Source organism: Mastigoproctus giganteus, chromosome 9, assembly GCF_048544385.1.
Source record: "Mastigoproctus giganteus isolate SK-2022 chromosome 9, ASM4854438v1, whole genome shotgun sequence".
NCBI lineage: Eukaryota > Metazoa > Arthropoda > Arachnida > Uropygi > Thelyphonidae > Mastigoproctus > Mastigoproctus giganteus.
In genome coordinates, this window is record NC_143583.1 from 139,703,985 (window position 1) to 139,726,464 (window position 22,480).

Consider the following 22,480-nt stretch of genomic DNA (forward strand, 5'->3'; position numbering starts at 1 on the left):
CATTGTGCCTGCCAAGGCTTTTTTGGGTGCTCACATTTTTATGGAAAGAGGATATAATGAATAACGAAGATTGTAATATGAAAGTTTGGAATTAACATTAATTAATGCATATGTAGAGGCATGTCAGAGTCTGTTAGTTTACCTTTACCTCCTGGCCAGATGCTAGTATCATGTGATGTGCACTGTACGACTAGTGAGGAAAGGCACCTGAATTTGCAGCATAAAGAATAGGAGTTCCTGTACCCTATTTGAAGAACATCACACCACAATTTACATAACTTTACTTTGCTTATGCAGTAATTTACATGTGCCCACGAGGGAATACTGCTCCAGTCATTACTAGTAAGCTTTCATGTGACAATACTTGCAATAAAGGATATACTTCCACTATTTTATTGAACATTGTTCAAAAAGTAGTACTAATTGTGCTACTTTTTGCCTCAAAATGAGTGGACAAAATAAGAGACAACAGACCTATAATTTCAGTGCTGAGTGAGAAGAAACATGTTTTGTTTGCATCAGAAGTAAATTTGTTTGTTTATTGTGCAGTAGTAGTGTTGCAGTGCCGAAGAAGCATAATATCAAGCATCATTTCCAGACTAATCACAGATCTATTAATTCTAACTATCCATTTAAATCTGAGTTAAGAAAGAAGAAAATAAAGGAAATGAAATCAAAACTCTCATGCCAGCAGTCAATTTTCACTGTATGCCTATGATAAAATCTAAAAATGCCACTATTGCTTCCTTAAAAATTTTCCATTTGTCTGCAAAGAAGGAAAAACCATTTCAAGGTAGCAAGTTGTTTAAAGAAGCATTCCTGATTGGTGCTGATAACGTTTTTGAAGGGTTTCTAACAAGTGTGAGATTATTACTGGCAATACAAGACCTTGCGGTTATCTGATTATGCGGTTACGAGGAGGATACAAGTAATTTCAAGTGACATGCAAACTCAGCTGAAGAGTCACTTGGAAATGTGTGAATGCCTCTCACTGCAGTTCAATGACTCAACAGATGTGTTGGACACTGGACAGTAGGCAGCTATGGCGAGAATGGTATTTACTGACTTCGATGGACAAGAAGAGTTACTGAAAGTATTGCCTCTGAAAAGGCATAAAAAAAGATAAGGATATTTATTGAACATTTAAAATCTATGCAGTCGGTTTGCCCCTGCACAAGCTGTTGTACAATTACTTCTGATTGGGTACCAAAAATGGATTTTCTACCCTCTATAAAAAGGAAGAAAAAAGTATTATTATTATTATTATTAATAGTAGTAGTAGTGGAAAGTGATACAAGAAAGTGAGCTTATACAACATCTGCTGAATACAAAAAAAAAAAAAATAAATAAATAAATAAAGCTTCTGAAATTACTTCTAATTGGGTACCAGAAATGGATTCGCTACCCTCTATAAAAAGGAAGAAAGGATTATTATTAATAGTAGTAGAGAAAAGTGATACAAGAAAGCAAGCTTATACCTCAGCTTATAAAAAAAGAAAGCCAGCACCGCCCATTTCACCTGTCTATTGACTTTAACAGTTTATTTAGTTCCACTTACATCTACAACATCACATAGGAATTTGCTCTAATAATCAACCACCCTCTGGCTGAAGGAAAATTCAACCCCGAACCATCCTTAATTTGTGTGTGATCTGGACAAGAGGAAGGATTCCATCAGAACACCTTGACACATCAATCAGATCTCCTCATGGGTGCATAGTTTCCAGATGCTGCTGTTTGCAAAACCAAAATCTTTCCTAATAGAACACCCTTTTGCTTCCCTCACCAATCTTGTTGTCATCTCTGCACCCATTCAAACAGATCCATGTCCTTTCTAAAATGCGGTTTCCAGGTCTGTAACAGTATTCAAGATGTCATTTAACCATTGCTTTTAACAAAGGGATAATCACCTCATTATCCCTGCTGGCAAAATTCCTGTATATCAATGGGAAAACTCATGAGCTGTCCTGGTAGCCTGTCGGCACTGCTCAAAAAACTTCATATCTGACTGCACAATTACTCCCAGGTATTTTTCATTCTTTACTGCGGCGCCTCTGTAGATAGGTGGGCAGGAGCAGCAATGCGTAGCACACGCTTCTTCTTGATTAGACTGGGGTTCGAGCCCGTGCCCACCAAATACTGAGGATGCGGAAAGGTCAGGGAATGACCACCGCATATTCCCGGAGCAATATGGCCTTAGTTGCTAATGCTCCTAAAAGCCAAATAACAAAACAAACAATTCTTCACTGCCTTGAGTGTTATACACACAACTGGTACGTTAATCTCAGATTGCTGTTCCCCCATAGGAAGTACCTTGCATTTGTCAGTATTAAACTTCAGTTGCCACCATCCAGTCCTTATAATTTTTCTAGATCTTTTTGCAGTAACCTACTATGATTACTGTGATTATATACTCTGCCAACCTTTGTATCATCTATAAATTAGACATTAAGCCTGATATGCCTTCATTGATATCATTATAAATATAGAAAGCAACATTGGGCCCAGCACTGGGAGAGTGGTTATCAATGGGCACTACTATGCTAATAACATTAGTCCAAAGAGAGCAGTGCCCATTGATAACCACTCTCTGTCTTCTCCTACTCAACCAATCCTTTATCCATAATGGCAACTTTCCTTTAGTTCCACACTGCTCAAATTTGTATAGCTGTCTTTTATGTGCTACAGTATCAAAAGTTTTTCTGAAATCTAAGTATATCTTATAAAAATTATTTTTTGCATCCAGTTCCTTTGCTGCTGTGTTTATAGTATCCAGTCAGATTGGTCAGACCAGATCACCCCATAACAAATCCATGGTTGTGATTGCAGTGTAACTGCATTACTTCTTTAGCCAGTGACTAAAGAAGTAATGTTTTCACTGGAACAGAAGCCAAGTTACCAAGCTTATAATTACTCATGTCTCCTGTTGATCCCCATTTGTGAATTGCAGATACATTTGTACATATCCAATGCACAGGGACCTCCTCAGAATTGGAATCCAGGGATGCTCTCATAATAATCATGGCTGAAGGTTTGCTTACCTCTTTTTAAATTTTTTACGTTTAGCTTCAACAATTTCTCCTCCTCTTTCTTAGTTATCACAGAATAATTTGTCCATAATAACTCCCTACCAGAATTTGACTCATATTTGGCATCCTCATCTTTAAAGCATTCCTCATGTGTTAATGTAAATGCAGAATACCCATTCAGTTTGTCAGAAATCTGAGCAGGTTCATCAACAGTTAATCCATTCATATCTAGTGGACCAATGTAATTCAACCCTTTCCTTCTATTGTCTATATAAACAAAGAAGTCTTTGCTGCTTTTCTTTTCATTCTTTGTCAAAGACTTCTCATAATCAGCTTTAGTTGCCTAACGTCCTTTGTGACTTGATTGCATACTAGTTTATATCTACTGTAAAGATCTGTATCATGATAATTTATATGCATCCCATGCATTTTTCTTTACTGCCACAAGTTTCATCAGATCGTCTGACTTCCATTTAGGTCTGTGTCTTGAACCATGTCTCTTTGTATAAAAAGCCAAGCAGCTTCTACAATGACATCCCTGCATGCTACCCACTTCGAATTTGTTGTCGGTAACTTTATCAGTTGATTGTACTGCATAGAATTTAAAAAATGTCCAAGATCACTGTAGTCACCTTTACAAAAGTAAAAGTGCCCCCCCCTTGCCTTTGACAGTAGTTTCATCTTTAAGTAACTCCTATATCAATACATTGTGGTCACTGAAAACTAGTGAGTCTTTGATCTGCAGATTCTTAATGCAAGAAGAGTCACTGCTGATAATCAAATCAAGAGTATTACTTTTTGTTGTTGTCTATCTACCATGTTGGTGTAGGAAACAATCATCCAATAAATTGACAGAAGGCTTCCTACTATGTGAGTAACCAACCCACAAGATACAGCCAATATCTAAAAGTTTAAAGGCCTCCATCATAAGATATTAGCATTAGCATCAGTAGAGGCATATGATGCAAGAAAGCAAGCTTATACAGCACCAACAAAAAAAAAAAAGAAAAGGGAAAAATCATTTTCCCCTTCCATTTCACCCATCCGTTTGCTCCAAATCTAGTTCTGCCTTGAATTTATTTAAGAAGCCAACTTCCACAACGACAGATGGAGTTTGTTCCAGCAATCAACCACCTGCTGGCCAAAGGCAAATTTCCACACATCTATTCTACAACTATCTTTCCACCATTTGAACTTATGCCCCCTCATGTGTAATCTGAGGAACAGGAAGAATTCCATCAACCATTGACTTATACACTTCAGTAAAATCACCCTGCAGGTTCCTAGTCTCGGGGTGATGCAATTTGCAGAACTTAAGCCTTTCTTGGTAAGAGCATCCCTTTGTTCCCCTCACCAATTTCGATTCCCTTTTCTCTACTTGTTTTAAAAGCTCTACTTCCTTCTTAAATTAGGCCTTCAGAAATGTATGCAGTACTCAAGGTGTCACTCTCACCATTGCCTTATACAAAGAGATAATCACCTCTTTATCCCTGCTAGAAAAATTCCTCTATATCATACATCATATCCTCTATATCATTGACAAGACACCATGAGCTGCTCTGGCACCCTGTCTACACTGCTCAGAAAACTTCATATCTGACTGCACAATTACCCCCAAGTCTCTTTCATTATCCACTACCCTGAGTTTAGTACTGCACAGTTGGTACATTACCTTGGGCGATACTGGTACCCATATGCAGTACTTTGCATTTGTCAATGTTAAAATTCAGTTGTCGTATCTCAGACCATCTGCCCAACTTTTCTAGATCCTGTTGCAAAGGATCTAGAAAATCCTTTTCTAGATCCTTTAGTAGCGTACTGTCATTAACAACCCTGCCAACCTTCATATCATTTGCAAACTTGGACATTAAGCCTGATATACCTTCAGCAATATCACTGATAAATATAGAAAACAACAAAGTTGCCAACACCAAACCCTGGGGAGCTCCATTAATAACATTAGTTCACGAAGAGCAGCGTTCATTAATTACTACTGTCTTCTCCCACTCAACCATCTGTTTATCAATAGTAGCAACTTGCCCTTAATGCCATATTGCTCCAATTTGTATAGCAGCCTTCAATGTGCAACATATCAAAAGCTTTCCAGAAATCCAAGTATATGATATAAAAATTATTTTTTGCATTCCTTTCTTTGTGACCTGGTATCCTAGTATCCAGTCAAATTGTTCAGACAAGATTTCCCCTTAATAAATCCATGCTGTGTCTGAACTATAATGGCAGACTTTCTAGATGATCCTGCAGTACTTCTTTAACCAGAGCCTCCATTATTTTCCCTGGATCAGAAATTAAACTAACAGTAATTACTCGTGTCATCTTTCGATCCCCCTTTGTGAATTGGGGTCGTATTTGCACATCTCCAGTCCTTGAGAATCTCTCCTGAGTCCAAAGAAGCTCTCATAATTAAGGTTAAGAGTTTGCTTACTTCCTTTGCTGTCCTCTTAATATAACTGGATAGATACCACTGTAACTGGATAGATCTATCCAGTTAAAGTGGATAGATCTATAACTGGATAGATCCCACAACCTCATTTGTCTTTCTTATGTTTAACTTCACAATTTCTCCTCCACTCTGCTCTCAATTATTACAGAATCATTTAGCTCCCTGCCAGAGTTTGATAAACTTCTAGCATTCTCCTCCCTGAATAACTCCTGATATGTGTGTGAAAGTAGATGAAAAATACACATTCAGTTTGTTAGCTGCCAGCAGGATCACCAACAGTCGAATCATCCATATCAAGTAGACCAATATGATTCATCCTCTTTCTTCTAGAGTTTATATAAGTAAAGAAGTCTTTGCTGTTTTTCTTTGCATCCTTTGCCAAAGATTTCTCGTAAACTGCCTTAGCTTGCCTAATCTCCATCGTGACTTGATTACAGACTGGTTATAACTACAATAGGCTTCTGTGTTGCTTGTAATTTATATGCATTTCATGCATTTTTCTTCTCTGCCATAAATCTCAATAGTTCATCTGACATTCACTTAAGCCTAAACCTTGAACAGTTTACTTGGTATGAAAGGCTTAGTAGTGTCCAAGATTAATTCTTGAATGCTTTCCATTTAGAATTTGTTGTTGGAAACATCATCAGTTGGTCTCACAGAATAAAATTTAAAAACTGTCTGAGACCACTGTAGTTACCTTTACGAGAGCAAAACCCTTCCCTTTACCCCTGATGGTAGTTACATTTTTAAGTAAATCCCACATCAGTGTGAGGCCCTTCTCTCTTAAGTTCACCTATGACAATATTAAAAAATGATTTTTTAAGATGGAGCAAGGTCCCTTATAATGTGAGGCCCTAAGTGGTAGCTTGTTTAGCTTATATGTAAATCCAGCCCTGAATGCATGAATAATCACTGCTGATAATCAGATCAAGAGTATTACTTCCTCTGATTCCTTCTTTAACATGCTGCCATAGAAAACAGTCATTGATTAAATCCACAAAAATCTTACTAGTGTGTGAGTGACCAAGCCACAAGTTCCAGTCAATATCTGGAATGTTAAAATCCTACATTATATACTGGCCAACTCTATCTAGACCTATAACACACCCTTACTCTTATTTTTGCTTACCCAGTGCTTGTGTCACACCAAATTGACTCAACCTTGCACTGTTCACCCATGGAAACTGGTTGCACTGCCTTAGATTTTATGTGTTTCTTAACTAACAGCATAACCCCTCCTTCCTTCCTATCCTTTCTGTACCCATTGTACTTTCTAAATTTTAATACTGCATTTTTTATACTTGTGTGACAACACATCTCTGATATCCCAACAGTATCTGACTTTGATGTCTTAACCAACACTTCAAATTCATCAAATTTATTTACTATACTCCTAGCACTGGTGTATGTGTAAGTATACACGCACCTGTTCTTATGTTTAGTTACTCTAACGCAGCCCATGTATTTACTTGTTCCATGATAACTACCAGTATTTCTTGAAATCCCCAACACACCTTGCTTTCCAGGCTGATGCTCATTCCAGTTTCAATTTAACATTGAAAAATGCAAGGTACTCACATGGGTAGAAGTAATCCTAGAGTAATGTACCAACTGTGTGTTACTGCTCTCAGGGTAGTGGAGAAGGAAAAAGATCCGTGGTAACTTTTCAGTTAGACATGAAATTTTCTGAGCGGTGCTGACATGCTGCCAGGACAGTTCATGGGGTTTTGTCAATGATATATAGAATCTTTGCTGGCAGGGATAAGATGATTATACCTTTATATAAGGCCATGGTGAGGTTGCATTTTGGGTACTGTATACAGGTCTGGAGGCCTCACTTTAGGAAGGCTGTAGATCTTCTGGAATGGGTGCAGAGAATGGCAACCAGACTGGAGAAGAAACAAAAGGGTGCTCTTACCTAGAAAGGCTTCAGTTCTGCAAATTGCAGTATCTCGAGACCAGGCATCTGCAGGGAGATCTGATTGAGGTGTTTAAATCCTTGAATGGATTAAGAAAGCTGAATGTTAATGGTATTCTTCCACTTGCTGAGACTACACACATTGATTGAAGGAAGAAGGAAGGTTGAGGAAGAATAATTGCAGGATAGATGTGCAGAAATTTACCTTCAGCCACCAGGTGGTTGATTGTTGGAACAAGCTTCCATTTATTGTTGTAGAAGTGGATGGGTTGAATAAATTCAAGGAAAAACTAGAAAAATTCTTGGAGGGTATGGATGGGCGAACTGTTTCTTTCTTTTTTTTTTTTCTGCTGATGCTATATAAGCTTGTTTTCTGTCCATTACTACTACTGCTATTTCAAAAACTTGACAAAACCCCATGAACTGTTCTGGCAGCATGTTTGCACTGCTCAGAGAATTCCATGTCTGACTGCAAAGTTACCATGGATCTTTTTCCTTAAATACCAGATTATATTTTTTTGTCACATGGGAAGTTCTTTGGAATTTGGGATCAAGATTATATCATCTGTATTACTTGTGCTCTTTTTGCAAAGCTACTTCTAGCAAGGTGTAATACAGTCATAGGGTATGCCTTTGTGAATGTTTGTTGTAAAGAACATGAGGAAGTTAAACATAAACTTGGTGGTGTGTGGTGGTCTTGAATAATAGGATCAATGTTGTAGAAGGATTAAAAGTGAGGGACCCATCAAGCATTCAACCACCCAGCCCAATGCTTAAATCAGTGTTCCAGCTTCAGAAAACACAAAGACATCCTATAAAGAAATAGATATAGTTGGTAACTCAACTGACAGGGAAATGGGAAATGTATTATGCAAAAACAAAGAGTGGAATAGAACTGGGATATATCAGACAGGGGCTAACATAGATGATGTTGTAGAATAACTATCATCTTTTAAGAACATAAAATCTGATACTATTATTCATGTTTTACTGATGATATTAAGAATAGGAGATTGTTTCAAGGATTTAATTAACAAATACAGAACAACGTTGAGAAAATGTTGCAAATTAGGATTTAATTTGGAAGTGTCTGCAATCCTGGGAATTAAAAATGAGGGCAGTAGTGTGTCACAGGCCTAATGCCTGAGATGAGTATAATGAACAACTGTATAGATGTATAGAATGGGACAGTACATCAAAATGTACTGTCTTTGTCAAACAATAACAAAAATTTCTGTTATTGTTTGACAAAGAATTGCAATGTACTTTTGTGTTAAAGTGTGGAATGCTGATTAGGAGACATGAAATGATTCTAGAAGCCTAGGAAATCACTGCTTTAAAAAGATTGTTTAAGTTGTTGCATTATTTTAAGTGTTGAAAACATTTTAAAGTAGGGATGTGGAGGACCAGTGAAAGAAGCACTGCTGCAACAGATCCAACTGAGCACTTTTTTTTTTTTTTTTTTTGTAGTTGTTGGCGCATCGGCTTCTATGGCCATAATGCACCTCCCAAGGTTTTTGTAGTACTTTGATCCAAGCCCGGGGCGGGATTCGAACTTGCAACCTTTGGGTTTCCAGGCAGGCACTTTACCCATGCGGCTAGCCCGGTCGGCAACTGAGCACTGCTGTAATAGACCCATATGTCACAAGAGAAGAAAGTCAGGTGGCTATCATTATGAAAATTTGAGCAGTTGTTAAAGAAAGACAGGAGACTGTCATTAAGAAAATTATCACTAAAATTGAGTGCTTTCTTTGAATAGTGTCACAATATTGTGACATTAAATATGCCCCTCCCCCAGATTTTTGTTCTCAATTGCCACTTATAATGAACATTAGCTGACATTACGAATATTAATATAAATGTTCCAGTTGATATTTTTTCTTGTACATTTGGTATGTATACCTCTACTACTCATAATGTATACCTATCTTTCGGTGATATTACGAGATAGAACAGTTCACATGTGATCATTTGTAGGACATCAGACCTGTGTGGCACATGCCTTTAATGTAGTTCATTATGGTGTACATCAGCTTTGTTCAAGTTACAGAACACAGAAGTGGAGTTGACTTTTCATGTTTTGCATGATGTTCCATAATTCTTCTAGGTATGAAGTTTATATATTTTTAATGCTATTCGTTTTTGTATCACTTAAAACTTTAACAGGCTGCATTTATAATAACAAATAGAATTATTTTTAAATTATGGCCAAACAACCAGTACAAAAGGCTCTACTTTAATTTTTTTTCTAAAAAGCCAAAACAGTTGTGAAGTAGAAGCAGAAAATAAAGATGTAACTATTGAGGAAAAAGGAGAGAATGAAGAAACATGGCATTGGCAACAGAAAACATAAAGAATAGTAACACAGCCACAGATGAAGTGGAAATTGTTGTAGAAAGAAGTAGGCAACTAGATAACATGAAGAATAATATAAATCGTAACCAAAATTGGGAAATCAAGTGCAACTGGTTATAGTTTCACAAATCTGATGGTGGAGCATTTTTGTAAGTTTTGCGAGGTTTTTGTTAAAAAAATGACTTCAACACACTAAAAAAAAACAGTGGCATATTTATTACCATGCTTTTCAGTAATTTCCTGAAGGCAACTGAAAAAACTGGTAAGCTTGAAAAACAATAATTTTGAGAAGCATGCATATAGTCTTTCCATGGAGAAAATTTGTTCACAAGGATTGCATAAACCAATTCATTTTCTTTGCTAATTAATGAAAGTGAAAAACAGAAATGTGATAACTGAAAATGTCTGTGCTTGAACTGAAGGTTTATATTTTTTGGTTGTGGAAGAAATACCTCACACAATAAAATATAAAATTTTAATTGAACAAATAATAATTAAATGCGACAAAACCCTGAACACCTGGTTAGAAGAGCAAAGCAGCCATTCAACATACTGTATATCAGTAAAGCAAGAGGATCTGAATTTCTTTCATGTATTGCCAAAGTACTCAATAAGCATGATGTAAAGAACATTAAAGGTAAATACTTCTCTTTAATGGCCAAGGAATCAACAAATATCAATAATATAGCTGGAATTACCATCTTAATACATTTCGTGGATGACTGAAAATTAATAATAATATCAAGGAAATGTTCTTATGTTTGGTTAAACTTGACAATACAGATGCAGAAATGATAACACAAACTATTGTGAGAAAATTTAAACAGAAAGACATTGACTTAAAACATTTAGTAGCTTGTGCCTTTGGTGCTGCAAATTTTTTGGAGAATATTAGTTGAGTCTGGTGGAAACTTTCTGAAATGACAAAAATAGAAATACCACATATTCATTGCTAAGTACACATACTTTCATTGGCACTAACTACTGACAAAAATAAATATCCAAACATCAAATACATGTAACACATTATAAAAGACATCTACAACTTGTTTCATAAATCATCAGAACTTGAGAAAATATTATGGGATGTACAATCTCTCCTGAAAGAGACACTGTTAAAAATTACCGAAATAGTTGAAGTTCATTGGCTGCGCCATTTGTGATCGATTAATGCAGTGAAGTTGTGTTATAGTAGATCATCATGACATGTAAACATATTCACAAAGGTGGAGCCAATCTTGTATCACTGGCAGGTGGAATTTTATTTGAATTAGAAAAAACCTTCCAGCTTTTTAGCATTTGACATTAATCTTTGTTTCTTGCATGAAGCTTTACTCACCGTTTCAAATATGAATAAAGTTTTACAAGAGTAAGATCTCCACTTGTCTTCACTGCCAATGCTTATCAACTGAACAATACAACATTTAGAAAATATATCATCAGATTGTTTGTGATTTGGTTTTTAGGAGCATTAGCAACTAAGGCCATATTGCTCCGGTGATATGCAGTGGTCATTCCCTGACCTTTCCGCATCCTCCATATTTGGTGGTCGCGGGCTTGAACTCCAGTCTAATCAAGAAGCGTGTGCTATGCACTGCTGCTCCTGCCCACCTGGCTATGGAGGCGCCTCATCAGCTTGTATCGAACAAAACCAAAAAAGTACAAGTTGCAAAAATTATATGCAATGCTTCAAACTATTTATCATATTTGACACAATTGTTCTAAATTAAGACATTAGTATAAGTTGCAAACCAGAAAAAAAAATTTGTTGACACTATGGTCAGTTAGATGAAGGATCATTTTGATAACAAAGCAATGTTAATCATCAACATTACTGAAAAGTTTGAATCATCGAAATCTTTCTGCAAACTGACAGAAGATATAAAAATAATCTCATCTTGTCTAAACTTGAACTTTGATCCTTTGTGGAATGACAGTTGCTTGTTTAAATATTTAACAAAAATAGAAGACCAATTCAACAACAACAATCTTACATATTCAGTTTGGAATAAAATATTGTATATTTTGAGCTAAAGATGTGTACCAAGCTCTGATGTATTTCTGTTACTACTACTAGTGCTGAATGTTCTTTTAGCACAATGAATCGATTGATGACAAAATCGAGAAATCAAGTGGGATAGGAAACACTGCAAGATTGCATGGCTCAGTAGCCTGGTGGGCAGGAGCGGCAGTGTGTAGCACACATTTCTTGATTAGACCGGGGTTCGAGCCCATAACTACCAAATACGGAGGATGCGGAAAGGTCAGGGAATTACCACCACATATCCCCGGAGCAATATGGCCTTAGTTGCTAATGCTCCTAAAAACCAAACAACATCAAGATTGCATGAAGATAAGCATATGCTCTAATGAGATGATTGACTCCTATGTGCGACCTGACTACATCAGTGTTTTGACTTTAAAATGACAGCCTGGCTTGGAATCGTAACCTGTCCCTTGGCAATCTATATTTAATTTAATCTAAAAATATTTCTTGGTTAAATGCCTAAGAGTATGAATGAGTTGGTTTATGCATGGTTACTGCACCTACATCATTTCTACTACCAAGGTAGTATGAATGCATTGTAAGTAACACTTCACAATATGGATATAATTAAACTGTGCATTCATACTACCTTGGTAGTAGAAATGATGTATGTGCAGTAATCATGCATAAACCAACTCATTTTTAGTTGAGTGAACTCATTCAAAAATGTATTTCTTTGAATTTCTATGCATCTTAAATTTTTTCTTGCCATCCATAAAGCTATATAGTATGTTGGTTCACTTGTAAGCACAACTACTATCCATTAATTTAATAACTATTAATATAATTTTTATTCCCTCCAGTGGAATTTTCCTAATGCTATGATTACAAGAAAAATGGCTGCAGCACTTGCAGCTGGATGTACTTGTGTTATTAAGCCTGCTGAAGATACACCATTTTCTGCATTAGCTATAGCTGCACTGGCAGAAGAAGCAAGAGTTCCACCAGGAGTTATCAATATCATTACATCATCTAAAGGCAATTCACCATCTGTTGGGAAGATACTCTGTAAAAATCCCCTTGTAGCTGCAGTTTCTTTTACTGGCTCTACCAGTGTAGGTAAGGTATGTGTTTGCCTTTTTCTTTTCATGTAATTATTCTAGCAGCACTTGGCATTTATAAAGATATACTTTTTTTGATAACAGAATATATCAGTGCAGTATTTTCCACACATGCACAGCATGTGCTTTGAAGTAGATTGTATTTACAGCTCATCCTGCTATAACGTATAACACCTGTTCCAAAAACACATTGTAGCAGTGTGCTTAATGATTTTGTAATAACTGAGAGCAAAGTGGAGGAGAAATTGTTGAAGTTAAACATAAGAAAGGCACCTGGGGTGGATGGGATCTATCCAGTTATTTTAAAGGAGGCGGCAAAGCAACTAAGCAAACCCTTAGCCATAATTATGAGAGCATCCTTGGACTCAGGGGAGGTTCCCACGGACTGGAGATGTGCAAATGTGTCCCCAATTCACAAAGGTGGATCGAAAGGTGACACGAGTAATTACAGACCAGTTAGTTTAACTTCTGTTCCGGGTAAAATAATGGAGTCACTGGTTAAAGATGCATTGCAGGATCATCTAGACAAGACTGCAGCAATAATTCAAACACAGCATGGGTTTGTTAAGGGAAAGTCTTGTCTGACAAATTTGATTGGTTATTATGATGTGGTCACAAAGGAACTGGATGCAAAAAATAATTTTGATATCATATACTTGGATTTCAGGAAAGCTTTTGACACTGTTGCGCATGGAAGACTACTGTACAAATTGGAGCAGAATGGTATTAAGGGTAAGTTGCTACAATGGATAAAAGGATGGTTAAGTGGGAGAAGACAGAGGGTGGTAATCAATGGGTGCTGCTCTTCGTGGACTAATGTTATTAGTGGAGTCCCACAGGGTTCGGTGTTGGGTCCACTGTTGTTTTGTGCATTTATCAATGATATTGATGAAGGTATATCAGGCTTAATGTCGAAGTTTGCAGATGACACAAAGGTTGGCAGGGTTGTTAATGACAGTAATGGCAGTGTGCTACTGCAACAGGATCTAGATAATTTGGGCAGATGGGCTAAGAAGTGGCAACTGAAGTTCAACCTTGACAAATGCAAAGTACTGCATATGGGTAGAAGTAACCCCAGAGAAACGTACCAACTGTGTGGTACTACACTTAAGGTGGTAGAAAATGAAAAAGACCTGGGAGTAATTGTGCAGTCAGATATGAAGTTTTCTGAGCAGTGCAGACAGGCTGCTAGGGCGGGTCATGGGGTTTTGTCAATGATATATAGGAATTTTGCTAGCAGGGAAAAGGAGGTGATTGTCCCTCTGTATAAGGCAATGGTCAGGCCACGCCTTGAGTACTGCGTACAGGTCTGGAGGCCTCATTTTAGGAAGGATGTAGATTTGCTTGAGCGTGTACAGAGAAGAGCAACACGATTGGTGAGGGGAATGAAGGGATTCTCTTACCAAGAGAGGCTTAAGTTCTGCAAATTGCAGTGGCTGGAGCCTAGGCACCTGCGCGGTGATCTGATTGAAGTCTATAAGGCCTTGAATGGGTTGAGCACGCTGAATTCTGATGGGATCCTTCCACTTGTTCAGATTACGAACCTACGGGGACATAAGTTCAAATTAAGAAAGGACAGATGTAGAATAGATGTGCGGAAATTTGCCTTTAGCCAGCGGGTGGTTAATTGCTGGAACAAACTTCCATCTGCCGTTGTGGAAGTCGATAGGTTAAATAAATTTAAGGAGGAACTGGACAGGCATTTGGAGGGAATGGTGTGATTTTTTTTTTTTTTTTTTTTGGCTGATGCTGCATAAGCTCCTACACTTGCTTTCTTGCATCATGTGCCACTACTACTACTACTACTATTACTACATCAACATCGCATATAGTGTGGTCATTTTTTCCAACAATCAAGGATTGCTTCCATAAAAGCTGCTAATATTTGTCAATAGTTGACAACTGTAAATAATTGTCGATATTTACTCAATTTACAAGTTTATTTTTATCAATAAAAACTGTTTAACCAAAACATATTAATAGTAGTAGTGGTAGTAATAATGATACAAGAAACCAATCTTATGTAGCATCAGCCAAAAAAAAAAAAAAAACCTGTACAAGAATTTTGCCAGCACAGACAAGAAAGTGATTATTCTGTTGTATAATACAATAGTTAGGCCACATGTTGAGTATGCATACAGATCTGTGAGCCTCGTTTTAGCAAGAATGTGGGTCTCTTGGAATGGGTTCAGAGAAAAACAACAAGGTTAGTCAAGAACGCAAATGGTACTATTTCAATGAAAGACTTCACTTCAGCGAACTGCAGTTCTTGGAAATTAGCAACAGCGAGGAGACCTGATTGAAGTGTTCAAGGCTTTGAATGGATTGAGTAAACTAAATGCTTGTGGCACTCTTACTCTTTCTCAGACAACATACATAATGAGAAAAACTTAAATTGAAAAAGTATGGCTGCAGGATAGATGTATGAGAATTTGCTTGTGGCCAGAGAGTAACTGATTGTTGGAATAACATCCTCTCTGGCGTTGTGGAAGTGGATAGTTTGAATAAACTTAAGGAGGAATTAGGTAAATTATTAGATTGGCTATATAGATGAAGTAGATTTTTTTTTGTTCAGTGGCATATATGCTTACTTCCTTACATAATTTGCCAATTCTGATAGTGATTATATACTGAATGAAAATAAATTAATTTTACAAATATATGGAATGCCAATCATTGCATCATATTTCAGTTTATTAATTGATTTGCATCTTGATTGTTTTGTTGTTCTTTTTCGAAAATACTGTGACTGATAAACATCAAATATATGTTCAATATATTGTGAACATCTTAGTAATTAATTTTTCAGATTTTAAAACAGTAGTTACTTCACTATTACACATCACTCAAATTAGTAAAAGATAACTGCAGAAATGTAATACAGTACACATTGCATTGTTTGATAAAAAAAAAAAACTGAATTTAATTTTGTGGTTACTTGTCTCACACATTTGGATATTCCAACCTTTCTTTAGCCATACATAATGAAAAAAAAAAACTTTTTACCCATTTCATTTTCTCATTCTTCCTAATAATTCTTATGCCAATGATCATTTACTCTCTGTCCCGTTTCTTTTTTTTTTTTATGTGAAACATTCTTGGGGCACCTGCAACCAGGTAAATCTGATCAGTCATGAAAATGCATTATGGAAGTGACATTATCTGCAGCTTCTGCCAGAAGCACTTCCCTCCTCCCACCACTAGTCTGTGCCGAGCACTCACTAGTAGTGTGATTAGAGGGCATGATGCATTTTTTGTGACCGGTACAATATCTCGAGTTCTAGTGAACTGATTTACAAAATTCAAATGTCATTCGTTTAAATTTCGTTGAACTTCATTAGAAAAACAAAACAAAAAAAAAAAAAAAACCTGCATGTTGTATGCACACAAGTCAAGGATGTTTTATATGAAAACATCCTTGACTTGTGTGCTTGGCTTGGAAGAGGTTAGCGAAATCCATGCTAGTAGCCTGATTACCCATTTGATTGTTGCCATTTGCTGAATAGTATGACTCAACTAAGGCCTCCGTAGCTGAGTGGGCAGGAGCGGGAGTGCAGTAGCACACGCTCTTTGAGTAGACCGGTGTTCAAGCCCCTGACTGCTGAATACGGTCGATCTGCCAACCCGCACTGGACCAGCATGGCAGATTATGGTCCATTTCCCTCAACATGAATTGTTGAGGAGGCTTCCATCCTGCAGTGGGTTGATAATGGCTGCACTTTACTTTTTTTTTTTTTTTATGACTCAACAATACAAATATTTGTCAATAATTTCTTTTTGTCTCACATTTTCGTTACATTCCATTGTTAGGTGCTTCTATAGAAGTTTTCACATCAATAATTTTGGAAAAGGTATTCAACAATGCCCAAGTCAAGTGAAGAGAGTTCTCGAGCGTATCGAACAAGAATGAAGGCGACAAGACCTAAGAAAATAAAGATGAAGGTAGCAATGAGTGCTCGAGAATGAAAAATACTATTGTGATTGCTTAAAAGAGAAACAGAAAATCAAGCATTTGATTTAGCAGTGCCTTCAACCAACAATACTGCTCCATCTAACAGTGATGTATCTGAAGTGAGTGTTAATTATATACAACAGATAATTTCTCCAATTGTGGAGCAGATGAGTTTAAATGATCAAGCTCCTGGATCCGGATGCAAGGTACCTGTTCAATTCATTCGCAGCATCATCTGTGTTGTCTAAGACTTTCCCATACCCAGTGCACAAGGGTCTGATCTGATTTGCTTTTTTTTCCTGTTCACATATATGAAAAATTCCACTGGTCAACACCAAAAATGTTTCTGGCTTGAAAATAGTCAATTCTTAATTTCAGCCTGAGAAAAATGAATATAACATTTAAAACTCTCGGTTCCACGATATAGCCCCTTTTATGATTTAAGTGAATATTGGCGAATACTAGGGAATTTTGGAGTCTAGAGAATTAGATAGGTTGGTAACACTGAAACAGGAACTGATATGCCCTGTTTTTTTTTTGTTTTTTTTATTTCTGTGTATTTGTATGTCTGTGTATCATTAACCTTGCAAGTAATGTTGACTGATGTTCATTTTGTTTTATTATTATTTTTTTTCAGGTTTATGGACAAAAATTACATAAAAAGCCAGGATGCCACATAAATGTAGTAGTAGTGGCATGTGATGCAAGAAAGCAAGTGTATGAGCTTATGCAGCATCAGCCAAAAAAATCACACCATTCCCTCCAAATACCTGTCCAGTTCCTGCTTAAATTTATTTAACCTATCAACTTCCACAATGATAGATGGAAGTTTGTTCCAGCAATTAACCACCTGCTGGCTAAAGGCAAATTTCTGCACATCAGATCACCGTGCGGGTGCCCAGTCTCCAGACACTGCAATTTGCAGAACTTGCAAATTGCAGAATGTGTTAACAGTGTTGACAATATTTGCTATGTGTGTGGTGATGTGACATTTTCCACTCAGAAATGCCAGTTTACTCCACTTGTGAAGACAGCCTACTACCATTATTTTGGCTGTAAGGTAGGGGATGAAGACAAATGCTGGGCACCTCATATTTGCTGCAACACATGCTGCATGATTTGGAAGTAACTGTTATTTCTGCATGGTGCTTCCTCTTCAGCATGGCATGTCAAAAAAAAAGGAAGTGCACTGTGGAATACCCCAACATCCCATCAGCTATCTGGCCAGTGGCACACGGGGATGGTCTGCCTGTACCTCGCCCTCCAGAAGAGTACACTTTGGAGTCTGATGAAGATGGGGACAGTGTGAAGAATGATGGCCAACCCAGGCCTTCAACATCACAGGATCTTGATTTTGTGCCAGAACCTGAGTGTTTCACACAGAATCACTCAAGGTGAAATAATGATCTAATTTGAGACCTAGATCTGTCGAAAGATAAAGCAGTGCTTCCAGGATCAAGGCTCCAACAGTGGAATCTTCTGCAACCAATGTCAAGGTGTCCGTGTACAGGAGCAGGCAGAATGCTTCGACTCCATATTTTAAAAGTGAAAACAACCTTGTTGCTTGCTGTGATGTCAATGGTTTGATGACATCTTTGAACGTGGAGCACAACTCACAGGACTGGATGCTATTCATAGACTCATCAAAAAATAAGTTTAAAAGCTGTTCTGCTCCACATGGAAATGGCAACACTCTTCCTTCAATTCCTCTAGGCCATGCTGTCCACATGAAGGAGACATATGAGAATATGAAATTAATTCTGGAAGCAATGAAGTATAAAGACCACCAGTGGCAGATCTGTGGAGACCTGAAGGTGATTGCAATACTGCTGGGCATTCAGTTGGGATACACAAAGTACTGCTGTTTCCTGTGTGAGTGGGACAGTTGGGCTAGGTCCTCACACTACAAGAGAAAAGTCTGGCCTCTAAGGGAAAATCTGCACCCCGAAGGAAAAAATGTCCCGCACAATCCTCTGGTTGATCGAAGCAAAATTCTTTTGCCCCCTTTACACATCAAACTGGAACTCATGAAGAACTTTGTTAAGGGATGAACCAGGATGGAGAAGCTTTCAAGTACCTGAGAGGACAATTTCCACTATTGAGTGATGCTAAGGTTAAGGAAGGAATCTTTCTTGGTCCACAAATTCGTGAACTTTTAAAGGATGAAAACTTTGAGCGAGCCTACAGGGTAATGAGAACGCAGTTTGGGAAGCCTTTAAAAGTGTTGTGCATGACTTCCTGGGAAACCAAAGAGCTGGAAATTATGTTGAGACTGTGAACAACCTTCTATAAAAGTACCATCAATTAGGCTGCAACATGTCACCGAAAATTCACTTTCTCAACTCTCATCTGGACTTCTCCCCTGACAACTGTGGTGCACTGAGTGACAAGCATGGTGAGCGATTCTACCAAGACATTTCAGCAATGGAAAGAAGATATTAGGGTAGATGGAATGCTTCTATGCTTGCTGACTAGTTGGACAGTAACAAGAGATGCCCTGAAAGTGGAATACAAGTGACAAATGAAAAGAAGGTGCTGTTGTGAATAGGCCACATTTTGAGAAAGTACTTTTGGTTCTTGTGCAGTTTTCTTGTGTTCTTGTTTTTTTTACTTTTCAATTAAAAACAACTGGGATTTATGTTGTATCAAGAAAATGTAAATAGGAGATTGTTTTAATATTACTTTTCACTCTGACTACTACTGAAATTACTATATTCTTAGACAATAGTGAAAGTACTGTATCTCAAAAATTAGAGCTAATAAAAAATTTCTGAAGTCATATTCGTTTTTCTCGACCCAAAATTAGTCAAGTTTGCCCATTTTAAGGGAGGAAACAAATTCAAAGAATTTTTTGTTGAACAGTGTTCTTTTGATGGAAAACCCAGGAGGCATAGAATCAAGTGTACTGGGAATGGTATAAAGTGGTTTACCGTGATTATCATTGCACGAGTTAGAAGAAAAGTAGGATGCTAGCAGGTCAGCTTTATCTTTAGCTGATGTGGCAATAGTGATGGGCAAAAGTTGCAGCCAATAGCTTTCGCAAAAGAAGACCAGAATTGGACAAGAAGCAAATTTCCTACTCTTTGCCTATTTAAAATCTAATTTGTACAGATTAATAAATGCTTTACAATTGACGCAAGCTTTGGTGTAGGCAGAAAATGAACCCAGAGATTTTGATGTAAGCCAAATGCAGTATTCTTATTTTGAACATCCTTAGCACATTTATTGAAAAAAATAGGTTTAGATAAAGGACAAAACTTTAAGTTGGAGTCTGAAATAAAGGATTTCATCACTATAAGAATAATTCCACTGACATGATCTGAGCAAAAGTTGACATCAGAAGCTTTGAAACAGTAATCTGACCAAGGAAAATAAGAAAATAAATGCCACAGATCATCCCATTTTGCATTCTTGTAATGAGGTTGAGAATGATCATAAGAAAACGGCTCCATTGGAGAAGAGGCTATCATTAAGTTGGGATCTGAAGTGTCTAGAGTGTTGGTTAGGTGATTAGGATTTTATGGTATTCTGGTAGATAAATGAACAATTTATGATAAATGAACAAAAATGAAATGCAAGGTCATTTCTGTGTAACTAGAAAACAGAAGCCAGCTGGAGTTGTGAACATTAAAATCACCAAGGAAAATTACCTCACTGTTAGGAAAGTTGGACTAGAGAAAGTCACATTTCAAAGAAAGGAAGGTAAAGAGTTCCAAGTGATTAGTGGAGTTGAGAGAATGATAGAGGCAACTGATTAATTTGACAGAATGAGATAGAGAGATTTTATGCCAGAGAAGATTGAAAAGAGGTTCCAAATTACTAAGTCTCTGACAGAGAGTATTAGAGCAGGCATATGCACAAGTACCATCTTTGAAGTAAAAGTAATTGTACGGTGTAAAAGTAAAGGTAAAAGTAAATGGGCAGTGGTTGAATTAACCAATAATTTTGATTAAGTCAGAAAAAGTATATTGGGGTTTGGCAGACTGTAAGTGGAAATGGGCTTCATAGAGAATGAAATTGTGACCATGTATGTTTGTGAAATAAATGTCGAAGTGTCTGAAAGGTTTAGATCTTTTTGCAGATAATTTTGTTCTATCAATTTGACTATTCATCATGTATTCAATAGTAAGACCGAGTAGGGAGTACATATTGTATAAAGTACTGTAATGGAGTTTTTGGATATAGCATACACATGGCATGGTGGATTACCCATCTCCTTGACCCCCACATACACACTATTGGCCTTCCTTCAGTCACTATCTGGCAGAGTAGAGGCAGCGAGATTATGTACTAGATGATCCAGAAGCCTTGTAGAGAGTTACCATTAGGTTCAATCCGGTTATATAGCACTGGACTTCAAACACCGTTTTAGAGCTGTACCCTCGAAACATGTGGAAGGTTAGACCTTAATTATGTCATGTCCATCATAACCTTAAAAGACATCAATTATATTGCATGATGGAAGAAGAGATGGGGGAGGGGAGAGGAATTGCCAGAATTTTGCTCTGGAGATTGAACATGGGTCTGACACTTCAAGCCTCCAATGAGAAAAGTGGTGGTATTGCACTGATTGATGAAACCATCTACCATACAGCATTGGCTGATAACACAGAGTGGCAGCATTCCTCTGTGTGGTGTGGATGCCACACCTTGACCCCTGCTTATGTTGGTTGGTATCTGGGATCACCTCTAGTATACTAAGTACCACATTTATGACTTGCACATGGGGGTTATGCCCAAGGTTACTAACATTCCCACCATCACAAAGGTGCAAACAGAGGATTTGGTAGCCACAGAATGACTGTACTTTGCCAAATTTTTGTTCCCTTTGCTTGAGTGCTGAATATCAGTTCCATCAACATTTTAGACTCCCAGGTAATAAGTCTAGCTTGACATACCTTTGGTCCATGAGGCTGTCACAGACAGTCTCACAAACCAAAAGATTAATGGATTTTTCCATTATTTTAGAAATAGTGTCAGTGCATTGGAGAGGGTTTGTCACCCTTGTGAGGAACTGGGAGGATTTGATCAAATTTCGAAACAGAATGAAAACTACCAATGGAATGATAAAGTAAAAAGGCAACACAGACCAGGAGGGTGCTTGGAAACACAGATTTTGAGAAAAGTAGTGAAATCCCAATAGAACCTGGAGTTTTTGGCATAAAGAATGTTCAAAATTCTCACATCCTCTTGATAGAAGACCATAGGAATCATTATTGAATGTAGTGCACTGGAATGGCAGGAGGTGGATTACCAAGCTCATCAATACAAGAGTTAGAAGAAAAGTAGGAAGCTAGTAAAATGGCTTTATCTTTAGGTGAGGATTCAATAGAACCATCAGGTTTTAACAGAGGTGGAGTATAGATGAACAAAAGTTGCAGCCTGTAGCTTTGGCAGGAGGCCAGAATACTCCACTATCGTTTGCACAATAAGCAAGTTTTCTAATCATAATATGTTAAGGATCTTGTGTGGATTTATTAATAACTGCTCTACAGTTGTTGCAAGCGTTAGTGTAGGCAGAAAATGAACCCGGATATTTTGATGCCAATGCAATATGCAACTTTCTTGATTGAATAGCTTTAGCACATTTATTGGAAAGTCTAGAGTTGGATAAAGGATGAGATAAAATGGGCCCACTATTGTTTTGTGTATTTATC

General features: G+C 37.3%; 1 protein-coding gene across 2 annotated transcripts in view; it reads left to right on the top strand.

The window, feature by feature from the left end:
* Nucleotides 1–22,480, top strand: part of Ssadh (succinic semialdehyde dehydrogenase) — a 312,458-nt gene that overhangs the window by 128,536 nt on the left and 161,442 nt on the right. For both annotated transcript variants that reach the window (XM_090380984.1, XM_090380985.1), the window contains exon 7: nucleotides 12,614–12,874. In XM_090380984.1, the coding sequence (XP_090237110.1) occupies nucleotides 12,614–12,874 (261 nt within the window). The remainder of the gene's footprint in view (nucleotides 1–12,613; nucleotides 12,875–22,480) is intronic.